Here is an 18,899-nt window from a genome sequence, read left to right as displayed (position 1 = left end):
ACATTTTCTCAGATATAGACCATGGCCAGGTTTCAATAACCCACAGGAACATTTAGACTGTGAATCTTTTACTATTTCCTCCAGTAGAGTTTCTTCACTTGTGCTCTGCTTCTTATCATTCAGACTGCCCTCAAGATACATTTGGAGCTGGTGACTGAGTGAATAAGTGATAGTAGAGTGAGTAAGTGCATGCACAGAAGCAGGTGAATGCACTAGTTAAAGATGGCTGCGCTATTGACACTGCAAGTCAGCAGTACTGATCCAAACACATGAGTAAGAGAGACAATCAGAAGCAAAAAGAACAAGTGCAGCAGCCAACAGGAGAAGGCGTGTAAAAATGAAAATATCTCGTCTGATGCTGATCCTGACTTGTAATGGTCGCTCTACCTGCCTGCCCTTCAACCACGCATCTATCAGGTTACTCCCATCCTTTCTTGTTCCATTCTGCTTTGCCTCCATTGGATATTCGGGATCTGGGGTGCCTTTGGGGGTCATATATTTCCGTCCTCCACCTAGGACAACCTGTAAGAAACAAAGCGGTCTTTAATTTTAAATATTAAAATTTTTACTAGGTCAGTCAAAACATTACAAATCTGATCCAATATTATAACACAGAGAAAGCCAGGATGTACATAGAAAAGGTGTGTATTTATTGTACAACCATTACTACATTATCCAGCTGTCCTAAAATAACTTTAAATATATGTGTTTAGCTTAATATAATCCAGTTATATTTCCTATAAATAGCCATTTCCATGAATTCAAGCATAAATTGTATTGGTCTCCATTATTAAATGTCAGGAATCTGTGTGCCATGAAACAGGTCACAAGAAGGCACAGAAAACAAATGCAGTCATGTGCAACAGACTCACAGGAGGAAATTTCTACAGAAAAATTGCTTACCAACTTGAAGGGTTCCACATAGTAAGATTATGCACATGAAGAAACTGGGGCTCAGGATGTGGCGGCTCTGCAGATGCGGCCACTGGTCACGCGGGGCAGAGGTAGCATAAAGACAGTGGGACTCTTTTCCTCAGTGCCTGGAAACATTGTGTTTGGGTTGCTGTGGCTCCCACCACCATACTTTAGTTTGTTCCCTTGCTTACCTGCTCCATCACCTCTACTGTTTTCTCCCTTTCGGTTCCCCTGGGGTATGCCTGCACTTGGCTCTTATTTTCCGCCATGCTCCAGTAGTTTGTTGGCTGTATTTGGGCCAGGTTTGCCTCCTGTCTCCTAGATGTTCCACAGCTGTACCCAGATTCCTTGATGTGTCCACCCTCTGCTCCTTGGGGTTTGTCATATCTCCATCTAAGTACATGACGGTAAGTGAACTGTGACCGAATGAAGGTATCAGAGACTGCTTTTATTCTATAATACTGAATTTGTTTCCTCTGTCCCAGAGCTCCCCGATCACCAGAAGAGATAGTGAGAAGATCCAGTGAGAGTCAAAACTTAGTATCACATGGCTTCTTCGCTTCCTACCTGTGTTTACTTAACGCAACCCCTTAGGGTCCGCATTTGGGGTCCTGTATTTCAGGGGGTCAGATTCTGTTGGAAGGGCGGGGTTTATGTTGAATCACTCTGCCTTCCCATTACACTCCGGATCAACTACATTTTCTGACACAGCTTATTGTGTACTGACAGGTGGTCATGGAAGATGATGGCTTAAATTCTAGATCTGAGGTGCAAAAGACAATATAATTGTTTAAGAGGGACCTTAGTTTCCTCGGTATTGACAATGTATCAGGTAAGATCGTTGGCCACAGCATCAACTGAGGCAAAGCTGTGGGACTCTCAAATTACGACCCTTTGTCCAGGGCACAAAACAACTGATTCTGAAGTTTGGTCTGTCTGTTTGATTAGAATGACCATTAACTCCACTGAGAATGAGTTATATAGGGAAACCTTGACTTCAAGAGTAAAATCCTTATTGCTCTGGGTGGAGCTCTAGCGAAACCTACATGTTCACCTCTTTAGAGCTCATGCACCTATAATCTTTGGACTCCTTCAGGCCATAGGTGGCCAAGGTGCCAAAACTTATTACTGACCTGTGTCAACGCCTGGCTGACTGCAACATGGTGTCTTAATTAAATCTGTGGGAAGCACAGACTGTTAATGTATGAACACGCTTCCTCCATGACCCTGGATAATCTGTATTTAACTTTAAACATACAGTGGAATCAAGAGCAGTATTTGGGTGAACTGTCCTGATGGAAAGATTGTTTCTGGGGTCTTGGTTGAGGGCCCCCCTGACACTCCTCCATGGGCCCCAGGTGGAAGGAATTTGCAGAAAAGGGGAATACTCCTCACTGCAAGGGTAATGGTGTTACTATGAAGGGGCTATATAACTTCTATTTACTCTATACATTTATTCCCCACTATGGAAACAATGCAGTGGCGTAACAAAACTTGAGGGCCCCCCTGCAAAGTACATGGAGTGTCCCTCCCTGACCCACCACCTACCACGTTTGCCGAAGGAACCCCCTGGAGCTCAGGGGCTGTGGGGGCTTATGTTACGTCACTGAACCAATGGCCCGCCACCCTTTTTTGGTTTCATCTCAATGGCAGAAGCCAGCAGCACAATGAGTGTTTACCCAAAAGGACTTATCTCACATTGTAAGTGTAAATTATGGGGCAATATATAATTTGGAGAACCGAGGTTTGGCACTTCGGGTGACAGAATAAGTTACTCCGTCAACTCAACTGCACCTCCACCTGCCAAATTATGAAATGACCGCTAAGTCGGCAGTCATTTCTTAAACCAGTGCCAAGAACGAAAGTCACAGCAGTTCCTGTCAATGCTTTTTGCAGTTTGGTGCATGCCTCCGTCAACCATGACAGACCTATACGGCAAACAGCTTTCTTCTTTATTTTCAAAAACAAAATGGTGAAGAGAGATTTTATTTATTTTTTTAAATAAAAAAGACAATGCTCTCCTCACCTTAGAAATCCTCTTGCATGGTACGGGGTGCATTCTGTACTCTTCACTGCCCCATGCCGCCAGGGTTTTCCTGTTGTGATGAGCAGTGAAAACTGACCTCTAATTCCACCTTTCTAAATTAGATGGGTGGAATCAGAAGTCATTCTTGGACTGCCCTTACTCCATCGGACAATCAGAGGGGTTTATTCAAGGTTGAGACAGAGTAGCCTCTGCCGTGATTAAACCAAAGGTCCACCCGCTCTCAAAACAGGCAGGCGGACCGGAGTCTTAACGTTTTGGATACTCTGTCATCAATCCAACAGAGTATCCATAGCAACAATATATAAATCAGCACCTACATTTCTTCTTTACACCTGCATAGCAAAACCTTAAAAAGGGTTCCAACTGGTAGACTTTCTAACAAGAGGACCAAAAGAAAAGAAAAAACAATCCATGCAGTCGAGACAGATTCATCCCCACATTTCTGATGACTGGCTGAGGGTCCCTCAACAGGACTGCCCAAGAAGACCCAATGGACCCATTCCCCATCAAATGAGCACCTCTTGTCGGCACCCACCTTCAGCACTTCTGCTTGAAGCCTTCCCCCTGGCTGTTATGTGTCCTCATTGCCCACTTACCCATTCACTGCCGCTTGCCTGACCCTCCCACCTACTCCCCAACACTTGCCTTTGCTCCCTTAAGGCCCAGGAGCTTGCTTCCTCCCTTTATCCCAGGTACTCTCTCTTGGCTCCTCTTCTTCCCCCTAGCACTCCTTGTTTGCCTTTTCTTGATGGGCACCAAAGGTACTTCCCTCCTCCCCACAGCTTCCTAGATGTCCCTATCAGGAGTAATAGCAGGCTGGGTCTTGGGGGGGGGGGGGGGGGGGGGGGGGGCAGTAGCCCGGAGAAGCAATGGGAGCTGGGATAGCAGCTCAGCAGGCAATTGTTTTTTTAAAATGTTTTTTCCTGTGGTTTTGGTGTGTCTACGTATGATTTCAGGTTGAATCTCTAAACACTGTCTCTCCCCAGGTCCCCTTTTTTCTGATCCAGACAGTTCTCCCTTGGGATTAAGGGAGTTGTGTGGTTCTGATTCAGATGCACATCAGCCCCCCTATTGCATGTTGCACTCAGTATTTAAAGTTTGATTTCTCAGTTATTACTTAGTTCTGTTGTTCAATTCTTACCTCCTTAGGAGGATCAGTCCAGTCTGACAGCTACCCAGTTTAGTTTCCATGCAGCCACCCCTTCCCACATCTGGGACAGGAAGCACATGAACCAGCAGTTTCTTTGGAGTCTCCTCATTGAATGCAGGCACCGGCCCGGTCTCCAATGGCTGTTGGAGGTGGTCTTGCAAGCAGGGACAGCAGTCCACACAGGAGAATATATCACACACAGAACAGGTGGGCAGGTGCTCAGAGATTGGTGCAGCCCCACAAAGGCTGATTTCCTCCTGGCGGTGTGGCCACATACAGACTGACCTCCTACTGGAGATGCAGTCACACACAAGCCGATCACGAGCTGGCCACAGACTGGCTGATTACCCCTGGGCAACAAGGCTGCACCACACAGGCTTGACTTCTTTTGGGTGGTGCAACTTAGTTCAAGCTACACTTCTACAGGGAACTATGGCTTAGTGCAGGCAGAGCTGGACACAGTTCACAGCCTGTGTGGGTTTCGGTGATCTTCACGTCAAGACGTGTCAGTTCCTACCATGGACCAGTGATATAGAGAATGTAGCCCACAAGCACTGGAGTACACATTTTGCTCTCCTCATTCCTCCAGTTCTGGAAGTCCCACTAGCACAAGGGCCATACTGCACCTTGCTCCACCAGACGTCTTCCCACTTTCAGCAGGCATGTACTTCAGATCGGGTATACAGATCTTCCATTAAGGGATAGACTCAGATGATGTCCTCTCACCTCTGGGAAGCCGGCTGTTAGGTAGACACCAGCTCTAGTTGTACAGGGGCTCCTGTGAGTACTGTACTGAACACTCCCTCCCTTTGTCATGGACAATCTAGAACTGGACAAACAAGTGGGCCAGTGGGAGTCCCACTTTTAATGTAACAGCAGAGAGGAGAGGTTTATATGTTGTCTGCAGAATCAGTTTGCCGTGGTTCTCATTCATGTGTGTTGGTCCTGGCTGCGCTCCTGACACAGCTTTGTGTAGAGTGATGTTTCTCACAGCAGGGTTGTCTCCAGCCTGAAGCACTTGCAACAGAGGCATAAAGTGGTGTGACCTTCCTGCAACTGGCCGTCGTCAGTCAAACTGAGGAATCAGGTAAGGACAAAAGGCCTCATCTCAGGAGTCCCTTTCACCCTGCACAACCAGGATGCATTCACAACCCCTGATCCAACCATCTACCAAACGGCAGTGCTTAAAGGAGACGAATCACAAAAAGACCTAAAATAAATTATGAAGAAGTCTTGTCTCCTGTTCCCACACTTCACTGTCGAGGTCTCCTCCCTCCAGGCTTCAGCAATGTCAGCAATACACTTCCATTTTCTGGGAAAACAACTTCACTTTCATTTTGTGCAAAAACAAGGCCAATGATATCCAAAATGTATCCCCCATGCCTCTATTACTCTGGTTCACTCACAAACCACACATGTACCACAAAGCCTGCACACACAAACATGCTTAACATACACGTGCGATCAGTGCTTAATTTGTAAAATAGTGGGTGCTGGGGCCCAAATGTTTTTAAGAAGCTGACGGGGTTGCGGAATACCAAGGCTGTCTCTATTTATAATTTCACCTTTTTCATCCATCAAGATACTCTACCATGCCCCTCTATCAAACTGTTGTAGGTTCCTTTCGTTCCTGCTTTCTCCCTTTGTCACACTTTTTTGCATTTTCCTTCTTTTTTTTCCCCTTTCCTGCTTTTTTTCTCTCTTGTTCTGGGTAACAGTGATGATTACAAATGAGGGCTGGTTCTCGAAAAAGAATGCCAATGGGCTTAGCTTGCAGGCACTGGTTTCAAATTAAGCACTACTTAGGATGCTAGCATTAGGAGCTAAGTGCATAGAAGCAAATATTTTGCTGAATGAAGGCCGTCGCCGGCTGGATGAGAGGCAGCCGGATGAAACTGAACTCGGACAAAACGGAGGTCCTCATCCTTGGGCCCACCCCCTCCTCCTGGGACGACTTGTGGTGGCCGACCACGCTGGGTCCCCCACCAACTGACCACAAACGCAACCTTGGCTTCATCCTCGACTCATCCCTCTCCATGTCAAAGCAGGTCAACGCCATCTCCTCCTCCTGCTACAACACCCTCCGCATGCTTCGCAGCATCTACAAATGGATCCCAACCGAAACTAGAAAAACAGTAACACAGGCCCTCGTCAATCAATCAATCAATCATTACATTTATAAAGCGCACTATGTACCCGTCAGGGTTTCGAGGCGCTGGGGGGGGGTGGGGGGGGGGGGGGGTGAGCTGTTAGCGGTCGAAAAGCCAGGTCTTGAGGAGTCTCCTGAAGGTGAGGAGGTCCTGGGTCTGTCGTAGTGAGGTGGGGAGAGAGTTCCAGGTCTTGGCGGCGAGGAAGGAGAAGGATCTGCCGCCGGAGGTCTTGCGCTGGATCCTGGGGACGATGCGAGGGCGAGATTGGCAGAGCGGAGTTGACGAGTGGGGGCGTAAAAGTTGAGTCTGGAGTTGAGGTAGGTAGGTCCGGTGTTGTGTAGAGCCTTGTGAGCGTGGGTGAGGAGTTTAAAGGTGATCCTCTTGTCCACGGGGAGCCAGTGGAGGTCCTTCAGGTGAGGGGAGATGTGACATCTGCGGGGTATGTCGAGGATCAGGCGGGCGGATGCATTTTGGATACGCTGGAGTCGTTTGATGTCTTTTGTTGGGATGCCTGTGTAGAGTGCGTTGCCGTAGTCAAGTCTGCTACTGACGAGGGCTTGGGTCACCGTCTTTCTGGTTCCTGTTGGGATCCACTTGAAAATTCTGCGGAGTATTCGAAGGGTGTTGAAGCAGGAAGAGGAGACGGCGCTGACCTGTTTGGACATGGTGAGGGCGGAGTCCAGGATGAAGCCAAGGTTTCTTGCATGGCTGGCTGGGGTGGGTGGGGGACCGAAGTCGGTGGGCCACCAGGAGTCGTTCCAGGCCGAAGGGGTGCGCCCGAGGATGAGGACTTCCGTCTTGTCGGAGTTGAGCTTCAGGCGGCTGTCGTTCATCCACTCGGCGATGGCTTTTAGTCCCTCGTGGAGGTTGGTTTTGGCGGTGAGTGGGTCTTTGGTCAGGGAGAGGACGAGCTGGGTGTCGTCGGCGTAGGAGATGATGCTGAGGTGATGTTGGCGGGCCAGTTTAGCGAGGGGGGCCATGTAGACGTTGAACAACGTAGGGCTGAGGGAGGAGCCTTGGGGGACGCCGCAGATGAGGTTGGTGGCTTTGGAGCGGAAAGGGGAGAGTCGTACTCTCTGGGTTCTGTCGGAGAGGAAGGATGAGATCCAGTTGAGGGCTTTATCTTGGATGCCGCATTCATGGAGGCGGGTCAGTAGGGTGCGGTGGCAGACTGTGTCAAAAGCGGCAGATAGGTCGAGGAGGATGAGGGCCGAGGTTTCGCCGTTGTCCATTTGAGTTCTGATGTCATCTGTGGCGGCGAGGAGTGCAGTCTCGGTGCTGTGGTTTCGTCTGAAACCGGATTGAGAGGGGGTCTAGGATGGAGTTGTCTTCGAGGAAGAGGGCGAGCTGGGTGTTGACGATCTTCTCGATGACTTTTGCTGGAAAAGGGAGGAGAGAGATCGGTCGGAAGTTTTTGAGGTCGTTGGGGTCAGCCTTGTGTTTCTTGAGAAGGGGTTGGATTTCTGCGTGTTTCCAGCTGTCTGGGAAGGTGGCGGAGTCGAAGGAGAGGTTGATGATCTTGCGGAGTTTGGGGGCGATGATGGCGTTGGCTTTGTTGAACACGTGATGTGGGCATGGGTCCGTGGGGGAGCCTGAGTGGATGGTGTTCATGGTTGTCATTGTTTCGGTGTCGTCCACGTGGGTCCAGGCGGTGAGGCAGGAGGCGTCTGTGGAGATGTCAGGGGTGGGGTCTGGCGGCAGAGTGGTGTTGAAGCTGTCGTGGATGGTTGTGATTTTCTGGTGGAAGAAGGTGGAGAGGTCGTCGCAGAGTTTCTGGGAGCAGGCTCGACTATGGCAACGTACTCTACGCCGGCATCCAGTACAAACTCCTGCAACGCCTCCAACGCATCCAAAACACCTCTGCCCGACTCATCCTCAACATTCACCGCCGCAGCCACATCACCCCCCACCTGAGAGACCTGCACTGGCTCCCCATCGACAAGAGGTCACCTTCAAACTCCTCACCCACGCACACCAAGCACTCCACAACTCCACAACACCGGACCAGCCTACCTTAAAAACAGACTCAGCATCTACACCCCCACCCGACAACTCCGCTCTTCCAACCTCGCCTCCATCCCCTGCATCAGACGCAAATCCTCCAGCTGCAGATCTTTCTCCTACCTCTCCGCCAAGACCTGGAATACCCTCCCGACCGACCTAAGACAGATCCAGGACATTCTCACCTTCAGAAGACACCGCAAGACCTGGCTCTTCGAGCAGTAGCAGCCCCCCCCCCTTTTTTCTTTCCCCAGCGGCTTGAGACCCTCACGGGTATGTAGTGCGCTTTATAAATGGATTGATTGATTGATGACCAGTGCACCAGTAGGCCTCAATTCCACTGACAGATAAAAAGGTCCGGCCACAAGTATGGAATCACAACACACAGTACGCCTCGACCACTGCTTTATAGGCTAAACTCATGGAAGGAACAGTAGTTCCCTGTCTGTCCATGAGGATGCTTTGGTGCACCCCTCCGGGACACAGGGCAGGTTCAAGACCTCACTTATGTCAAGGGACAGGCATAGGCCTCTGAGATTAGGATAAGTTAGCATGTTGCCAGGGCCCAAATTCAAAAACCAGAATACAAGATATATGCAGCTGGGCATTCAGGGTGGGGAACATGAATCTACACAATGCAGGGGAACAGTGCTTAATTTGTAAGTAAAAACGTGCTGGTGCCCAAAGCCCTCCTCTTAAACACACAGCTGCTGCAATTAAATGTGGGAGCATAGAATACTGAGGCAGCGTAATCCTTAAACTACCTCGGGCCTCTTCAATCCATTTATAGCCACTCCTTGCCCCTTCAGCGCACTCTAGCAGCTTTCTGCCTGCTCCTTTTGTGACGCTTTTTCGTTTTTCTCTTCCTTCGACTTTCCCATATGTGTCTTTAGCTTGCATTAATTGCTTGAGGCAGAAGAATAAGCGCCGGCCCTCAACATTAAGTGCCGATGCTCAGCACCGGAAACAACAAGCACAAAGTAAGCACTGCAGGGGACATTCATGTTGCAAAAGATTGTCTCATCCATGCCTCGGTCAATGATAGCAGGCCATAAGCTGTGCACAGTAATAGCTTAGGAAGTTGAAAAAGGGTATAATGAATTTAAATGGCTACAGATCGGACCATGTATTTTCAAGTAAATGGATATTTTATTATATGTAACTATTTAGAGCACTAACGTGTATAGACACCATATAGTCAGTGTATGCTTACCAGTTACTGTTAAAGTACACTAGCTGCAGCTTCGTTTATTCACAGAGGGGAAATATGGATAAATACAGTATATTGAGGATTTAAAATATATATACTGAAATGTAAAGAAACAAATAAAAAATGCATCGATTATCATCAAAGGAGGAGCTGTAATTATGATATAGCATTCAAGCAACCACCATCCAAATTACAAATGATCAAAAATTATAATGCTATAGGGATTTGGTTAGGCCCTTTTAAATCCAAATAATTATTGATCATCATCCCTCCTCATAAAGTGTGGATTGTCCTTACGTACATCAATGTCAATATTGTGCACGAGCTGGTAGGCGATGTCGGTGCAGCTCTGGTTGATGGCATCTTTAGGCATATACGCATCAGAGTACCAGTCCCGGCTGACCACATGGGAGTAGGTTGCGGCTGGAGAAGCATGCTGGACTCTGGTGGTTGTCACAATGCCGACGGACTTTCCTGGAAGATAAACATTTGCAAAAAGGTGAATCTTCAAGAGGTGCATTGATCTCCTTTTGGCGGTGATCATCATTTCTTGATAATATAATGTGTTAATGATTTATAAAGTCATGCTTGATCATCAGTGTTTTCTATAAAATGATCTCTTGAGAAGGGATGCAATGGATTATAAATAATGCAAGATATCCCGACGAATGTAGGTGAAGACCTATATTGATGACCTTATAAGATCATGTTTGGTCAATGTACCGTCACCACATAATTAAATGGGGCTGGTAATCAACCAAAGACCCAGTCACACGTGGACATCTGGAAGGAATAACAAATTGACGATTGGATTAAAATATAAAATCCACCTTCTTGTGGTTGTGATGTGGCAATGGCTGGCTCTTTCGCGAATGAGAGAAGTCATAGCAACTTTACACATTGACTTTTACATGGTTTGTGCACCATGAAGGGGCATCACATAACGCCAATTGCCATCAGATTATGTTTGAGTCATGCTGTGTACCTACAGAGTTTACCAGTTGACACGACATGTCAGATAACTTCAGTGGAAATCACCCTTTGCCTCAGACTAAACAAATATCAAGGGTACCAAATTTAGATTACAATGTGGGGATTAGTGTTTCCTGTGCATAGTGTACATGCTGATCAACAAAGGTGAGATGTGGCCCAATCAGGAAAAGGGTCGGCAGATCCTGAGTTTTGTTTACGGGGGACTGTATGATGCCAATATCAGGCTGTGATAATGAAAAGAGAGGCAGTCATGGGCATGGTAGACATTTAAAAAAACAGGGGAGAGATCAGTCCACACAAGTGGAAGGACTCCGACGAAGACTATGGCACCCTAGGTGTGAAGCAGGAAAAGGATGGATGAAAGATGAGTAGGGGCAGAATGATTTGGGTACAGCCGGAGGCAAATATACAGATTTTGCTGCTTCCATGGCCAGGATGCTCTTGTCTCCTTTGGCACCTTTGTCTGCATTGCATATCATGTCTTACCATCAGTAAATAAAGGAGGCTCCAAGCCCATTGAAGGGATCCAAGTGCAACAACAGTTAATAAAAAAGTCATTGATAATCAATATAAAACAGGAAAACTAATTGAATATTTGGGATTTTGCCTAGCTACCTTGGAAATCCGTCCTCTCGGACGCTTCTGAATCGTTGGTTGGGGGAGCCGCCCCTTGTGAAGGTATCATGTGTTTGGTTGTGGCATACATGGGTACAGTGTCATTGGATGGTAGGCTAAACTGAGCTCTCTTAGTGCCTACAAGTGGGCTAGCTACTTTCAAATCCACTAGAAAGTGCAAAGCTAGGCCCTTTTGAGGCAGAGGAGACTAAGCCTTCCATACCCGCTTTCTTCGCCCGATGAAGAATTGATTCCACCTCATTGCCGAAGGTGGTATTACACTGATCGTAGACAGCTGCTCCACTCAGTCCGAGGACACCAGATTTGGTCTTTACTCCACACAGGTAGGCCGTTGCGGTGCCAGCACTGTCAGGAACCTGCCGGTCTATGTTGTATGTCTGGAAAAGAAGGAGGGTTTGCATTTAAAGGCAACAAAACAGATTACCACATATTAGGGATAGCTGTACCACAGCGATTTACTGTCCTCTCCTGCTCACTGCTAACCATCGAGTTGGCCCAGGTCTGGGGTCTGCCACCATAGCATGCGCCTAAGTCATGGTTTCAGGATCACAAGCTTGTGGGATTAACCCAGGAGCCTTTAACGATATGCAAGGTCCGGGAGCCATGGACACCACGGAACGCACCTAGGTGCACTACACTCACACGCTTGCCCAATATTTTAGCTATGTCCAACACTGGACAACTGTCACCAAATTAACTTTTGTCTTTGGATTTCCCTCTCTCACTTCCAGAATCCAGATTTACAAGTGTCTGTTGCATTAGCCCTCCACTCCATAAATGCAGAATTAAAAGGTTTTGGAAACTATATGGAGAAAATTAAGTAGACTAACCACCCATGCTCAGAGGACAGGAAGAGAGTGGTTCCTCAACACCAAACAGATCAGGCAAACCATGGGTTTGGCCCGCGGGAGAGCTGCTGGTTTAAGACGTTCCTTCTGCTCTTCCAAACCCTCCGGCTCTTATTATTCTGTCTGTGGAGACAGCCTTGCTTTTCCAAGGAGGACTGTAAAGGTGAAAGTTAATGTGATTATATACATCCTAAGTGATATCAATAATCTTGTGCCATCTTCTAACTTCCCCCATTTGTTTACAGTGCGCTTTTGCTCTACACCTAGATTTGCACTATATTAATAACAATCCACACATACATACATACATACATACAAAGGATCATCCATAAGCAGCCACTAGTGTTGACTTCTGTCGCCGATAAGATGAATTGTCCAGTTGGCCATCAATGGAGATCTGCAATGGTAATGACGGCTACAGATGCTCATCCATTGGTTGCCATGTGACCTCCACCCTTCTGAGCGGTATCTTGCACTGCTTACCTTGGAGAGAGCCACATAAGGGAATTTGTCCATCGTCATCTGACTATCTTCACCAGGGCCACCCTCGAGCTGTCCTTTATAAATACGAGCTGCGGAGATGGTGGAGATGCCCATACCTGAAAAGAGATTAGACAGATGTGTATCACCATCACAGAAGGACATGTTGATGCCTTTGTGGAAGTAAAACAGTGATAACGTGTAAAGAAACATCACCAAGACAAAGTCAATGTGATCCGTAAGACAGAAGACTATGCTGCTCAGAGTCAGACCACTGAGGGTTTCGCACTCTGAATGCGGAAACGTTGGTAGCTGAAGAAACCTCTTTCCATAGGTCCCTCACAATAGGACTAACAATGCTTCCTGTATACCAAGGAGAGGCCAAGTACACACTGTTGTGACGCCCTATTAACTCTGGAAGACTGGATTAGTTGGGGAGGAGTAAATGTTCACTACATTGTTTGTTGAAGTGCTTGACCAGATCATTAACTCATGAAAATTGAGTTTAAAGTATTAATTTATTTATTATTCATTTGGGGTGATCTCCTCCACTGACCCTTTTTAATGTGTAGGCTCAATGTTCACCACATCTGTAAAGCCTGTGTAGATAGGCAAAGACGCACACACTGGCTTACAATTCTGTTAATATTTTAGTAATCAATGTTAATGAACACAGCGACACATTCATATATACGAACAAAATCGCATCACCCTTATTAGATTCCCCCATTGTGAACTCTGTCAACCCCAGCACTTAGGTACGTGGTGAGGCCGGCTCGGAGACCTAGGCCTGTGGTTAATGACAGGTCACAGGTGGGGCCGTAAACATGTGCAAACAGGAAAACTCAGATCATACCTCAGAGATAGGTGAGCGACACCATGATGGCCCCAGGAGATTGGCCCCAATAAAACACACATGGCCGAAGGTGTGCATGCATTCCCGAAAAAAAACAAAGTTAGATGCCACTTGTAGTTAGGAACACTTATTCACAACAACAAAGTATTCCTAACCCCTTATTTAAATACACCTATTGAGCTCCTAATCTGTATATTCTTATTTAATAAAGAAAAAAATAGCTTTTCTTTATTCGACCCTCACCCACTCTAGTTGTGGCATGCTTCATCATCTGGTCTACGTTGGCGCCTACAAGCCAAGGTGGGCTACAACTGAATTTAGGGAGCACTTTAGATAGCCTGTCATAGGTCTAAAGAGAAAAATACCTCATTAAACACAAGGTGTCCCTTTATTTATTGTGATAGTGGGTATGATTAAATGCAAAAGGTTATCAGGGTCTTAATCTAAGGAGTTCCGGTCCTACGACCCTCTTCATACTGCTGACATTTTCAGCCCTTTCTTATGGCCATACCATGGTCCTGGTCTTTCATCAGGATGAAAAAACAAGTTAAAAAAACCCTGTCCCTGACCTACATGTCAAGTCGTGTGGTGTCAGTCCGTAGTAGGTGACGACTCGAACAATGATGGCATGCAGGGAGCAAATTCACTCGCCTGTGGGTCATACTTTTGAGGCTGTGTGACAATAAACTTGAAAGCCAATGTTTGCTGTCTGTATTTATCCGTAAAAATGAAAAACAGGAAGCCCTAATTTTAAGTAAGGGCCTCATTATGAGTTGGGCGGTCCCACCGCAGAACCGCCAAACTCACGGGGAGGATGCCACTGCCATGGCAGTGACGCCCCACCCAACCCCGAAGCGTATTGCAATGTTCCCGCTAGGCTGACCGGCGGGAACATTGTAATACGCCTTCCCACCGGGCTGGCCAGCCGGAACAGTGCCAGGATATTGGCCTCGGCTCCTTTAAGGGAGCCGAGGGCAATACCCTAGCACTCAGCAGCCTGGGAATGCCCACTGTCTGCAAAACAGACTGTGCACATTCCAATGGGGCTGGGCAGGGGTGATCTGCACTGCCCATGCCATGGGCAGTGCAGGAGCTAACCTGTAGCCCGCAGGACTGGCTTTCTGCCAGCCTTTCCATGGTGGGGCCCCCTGCCTTAAACAGGCTGGTGGAAAGTGGGGCTGTATTGAGCCAAGCGGCGCGGAGTTCAGGGCTGCTGCCGTCATCACATCAGGAACCATGCTCCTGGCGGGGACGGCGGTCTTTAGGCGGGTCCGCCCACCTATCATGTAATGTGGGGGTCGGAACCGCCACGGCTGCAGCGGTCCCACTGCCACCGCGGGGCTGGCGGTCTTAGAACCATCAGCCTTGTCATGTGGCCGTAGGTTTTTATGAGGCGGTTGTTTCTTTGTGAAAGTAAATCTATGCTCACTGCATTGAGACTGTAAGTCGCCTTCAATTGATAATTAGTAAAACGTAAATCAAAAGGCATTTCTCTCCAAACTAATTTATATAACGCAGGGTGATATTTATCCATTTTAGGCGAACAGGAAAGTTTCTTATGAAATCAAATACAAAAACATGTTTTGAAAAAAACAGCCTTTAAACTATACACGGAGAAAAGCTCAACCCTGCATTAATATCGTCCTACAGAATTATCGACATGTATTTAATTCCTAAATCCAGCTGAACGAACTTTCTATAAGTATTAAAAGTGAGTTAATTTACTATTGTAACTCAAGCCTGAGCATATTCGGTGGAAACACCCGAGAGTGATTTGGCTGATGGAAATATTACTAGAGAAGTCCTTATGCAAAGTATAATATGTTTGCGGATCTGTGTTTCTAAAAACCATGTTTTTGAATTCTACATTTTCAGAGAGTCATCTGAAATGGACTATTGTAATGTCTGTCTGTCCTGTAAGCAGGACAGAGAAAAATACAAGCTCAGCCACGATGAACAACAGTGAAACCCCCGCATAATCCACACTGACGTAGCTAACAGGCCCATTGCCCCCCCCCCCCCCCCCAAAACAGGGCAATGGGCGAGGAACCGGCCTTAAATACTTTAGCAAGAGGCAGATGGTGAAGTCCAAGTTAATTGTGGCACAGTTTGGCCATTAAGATTGTGCTGTTAGTAAGTGTTTCCAGCTTCCACCCTGGTAAAGAAAAGCAGGGACTAAAACGTATTATTGTTGGAGAAACAGTGACAACCGGCGCTGACAGGGCAGTGAGATATGGTGCTCACCACCAACCCAGGCCTTCTAAGAAAACTGTGCAACACCGAGATTGTGCGCCCTCCAGGAACCCGGGTAAGCTGATAACAGACCTACTCGGGTGTGGGTTAAGGACTTTACACTACAACTACTATGTAGTCATATTCGGTGTAATACTAGACAAACGGGCAATTCGCTGGTTCTAGGGTGCGCCTGTTGCGTAAATATAGAGATTATGAATACTATTGTAGGTAAACAACTGCTGTTTTCTAGCGAGTGTGAAGATTGTCATCCCAACCTCAAGTTTAAAAACAGACCTAGTCGGACCTAGGAAGTTGTAGGATTTTTTTACTTGTGCTTTTCTCCCCGCTATGGTCATTTCCTACGTGACCTTACTGTCTGATACGAGCTCTTTTATTTTGCATATTTTGCTCCCAAAAAAGAGAGGGCAAGTGCTGTGTTTTTTATAATCTTTATATTATTTTTCTGAAATGCCAAAAAAACACAAATACAGTCTGGCGACGAGGAAAGGACTGTGCATCTATAGAGACCAATGCTGGCAGCAAAACTCTTTAAAATGTTTTATTTTCAACTTTAAACACTTTCAACGCCTCTATGATTGCACAGAGAGATCAGCCCTTGGCCTCTCTTAAAGTAAGCACTGATAATGCCAATAGGCATGACCTTCACACGGTGTACTAATATACGGTGTATGCATGCAATAACAGAACATCCATGAGCACACGGACATAGACCACACATCCCTGCACATCTGTCGAGTAGGACTGGAAACATCCTCGGGGTCATAACATTGAGTTTGCCAACAGTAAGTTATTATTTAAAACTGCAGATGGGGGTGAAAATCTGCACAATATAAAATCGTACGATAAAAATGATTGTTCTGAGAGCTACAATTATTTTTATTATACATAAAATAAAACGAAGAGCCCCAAAATCCGTACACCTCGTTTGAAGAAGTTGCTTCTACCCTAACCCCTGATTCGCTAAGTGTATTTGATGCATAGGAGTTACCTACTGCCGACTTAGATAAGTCTTACCTCTGAATTTCTGGGAGTAAATTAAATCAAAAGACAGCTTTAAAAATTGGGCCATTGCATTCACAATTAAGTTGCATTGTTTAAATAGCACTTTTATTTAAAATGTCAAATTTTACCTGCAACACATTTTCAAGTAAACAATTACCTTTTCGGGCTGTCACCAATTAGTACGTACCCCCTCCACACACCCCTACTTACCGTCTCCCAGGAAGAGAATAGCATTCTTTGCCTTGTGCATCTGGGGCATGAGATTGAGGGCAGAGGTCAAGGTCTCCTTGGCCTTCCGGTTCCAGTACTCGGGCTCCTTCTCATAATCTGCAACAAATTAGAACCTCCGTCAACATATGATCAGCTGACATGACGTCAAACAGGAGGCGTAGGTTTAAAAGGCATGCAGAGTCTGGCAACACTTTAGTGAGACACAGACTGTTGGATCATTCATGAGTACATCATCTGAAAAGAAGTTGTTCCACAAAATTAAACAACATGACCAGTGGTCCTCTGCATTTTAAAGACTGTGGAAAAATTGGGGAAATTGGGCCTGATTTAGAGTTTTGGCGGTGGGGTTACTCCATCCCAACGGTAAGGGATATCCCACCAAAATATACATTTGATTATATCCCATGGGATTTATATTTTGGAGGACAGGATATCCATCACAACGCGGAGTGACTCCTCCCCCAAATATAAATCAAGACCATTGTCAATTAAATGAAGCAGCATGTTATGTTATATATTCAGAAAAAAATGATTTACCAATCAGAGAGCAGGTAACAACACACTTATCTTCGGGGAAACAATTACTGAACTACCGCTCATCTCGACAATTGTGGACCAACTCCACCCTAGAATCATGATTGCAGATAGGGCTGAAGGCCCAGTTCACAAAACTATTTTCAGCCATAAGCATACTTCCATGGCTGAGGATGTCCCAATTTATGCAAGACGGGTATCCACAGAAGGCTACCTTTCAGGAATGAATACATCTCCTGGTGTATCATGGTATACAACAGAGGGATACATTCTGCAGATGTAAACCCCACCCACTTGAGGCGGGGTGATGAAGTCTAAGGTCACGGCATGGTATGCTTTAAGAGTTTGTGATCACCTACAAACTCACAAACTACTCTCAAATCTTTTTCACCATTGAAAGGGTGGAAGATTTACTCCAGCAAAGATGTAAATAAGTACCTTCAAGGTACAGAGCTGTGGAGTTAGGGACAATAAATCCATATTTTCCCCTCTGCACTTACTTTTCCTAATTTCCTTCCTTGATATTTTGTCATCAATATTAGTGTTCCACAGTATCACAGAGTCTATGTTCAGGAGCCACACCCCAGTGAGTAATTGTAACAAGAGTAAACTTCTGAATTTGAGAAATAGCAAAATAAAATAAAAATGACTCTGTGGTGCATCTGTAATGCTGCTGTTCTTTCAGATTTCCAGGAGAACTACTGCTGAGTTATGTGAATGGGGAAAATTACCTCTTAATGGTGCAAGTTTGTGAATGGAGCCCCCAGTATCTGACATAAGATGGCCCTGAATAGAGCCTAAATTAAGAATCACTAGAAAATTGAGGCAAAATTAGGTTGCAACATAGAAACACTTGTCTTTGAAGAAGTAGATTGACTTTGCTGCTTGTAGATTCTTCTGAAACATTGATCATACATGACATGTGACTGAGATGTACAGTACCTGCATGGTTAAACCTCTGGTTATTTCCACGTGTGCCAGATGACTTCCGGTTAGTTGTTTTAAATATGTACCCATCACAGCCTGATACAAGAAAGAATCTCTTTCTGGGTGGACCAGGCAAGTTTGCAGCAAGACTGGATGGGATCATAAAAGGTTTGTCTCCAACTTAGACATATTAGAAAACATGATGGGCTCTGGTGTATTATGGTCCATAAGCAGCATGGTATAGCTGAGTTCAGCGCCTCCCTGGCTGATTCCAAACTGGACCTCCGTCAGCCGGTCGGGAACATTGTTCCTGGTGGAGACAGCGGTCATTTGGCGATCGGACCGCCACCGCGAGAACACCAGCCTCGTAATGAGGCCTTATGACTGTGAAAGTTAAGATTATTTACAGCTGCTCTCTGCGGTGTTCAGTTAACAATGAGTCATCATTTCATTCACGCAATTTAGGTTTTTATTTTTCGTGGGTAGAAGAAAATTAAATAAACGGTCACTGATCAACCTTTCATGTTTTCTTTGATACACTTTTTTTTTACTTAAATCATTTTTATTCTTAGAAACTGGTGACAACGATCAATTCACACTATTGAAAGAAATGTGTCTCCGTGGAACACGATAATTCCTGTGTGTTATGGAAAATAATGCATG

At 46.0% G+C, this 18,899-nt stretch overlaps 1 protein-coding gene across 1 annotated transcript in view; it reads right to left on the bottom strand.

Moving 5' to 3' along the window:
* The window catches only part of LOC138265277 (alkaline phosphatase-like), a 56,247-nt gene that overhangs the window by 14,327 nt on the left and 23,021 nt on the right, over positions 1–18,899 (bottom strand). Inside the window, exons 2-6 of the mRNA XM_069212878.1 lie at positions 16,755–16,871; positions 12,434–12,549; positions 11,305–11,479; positions 9,775–9,947; positions 388–522 (exon numbers count right to left, since the gene is read on the bottom strand). Coding sequence (XP_069068979.1) covers positions 388–522; positions 9,775–9,947; positions 11,305–11,479; positions 12,434–12,549; positions 16,755–16,871 — 716 coding nt within the window. The remainder of the gene's footprint in view (positions 1–387; positions 523–9,774; positions 9,948–11,304; positions 11,480–12,433; positions 12,550–16,754; positions 16,872–18,899) is intronic.

The sequence above is a fragment of the Pleurodeles waltl genome, chromosome 11, assembly GCF_031143425.1.
Source record: "Pleurodeles waltl isolate 20211129_DDA chromosome 11, aPleWal1.hap1.20221129, whole genome shotgun sequence".
Lineage (NCBI taxonomy): Eukaryota > Metazoa > Chordata > Amphibia > Caudata > Salamandridae > Pleurodeles > Pleurodeles waltl.
Note: the sequence above shows the minus strand (reverse complement) of the source record. Positions and strands in the feature narration are given on the sequence as shown.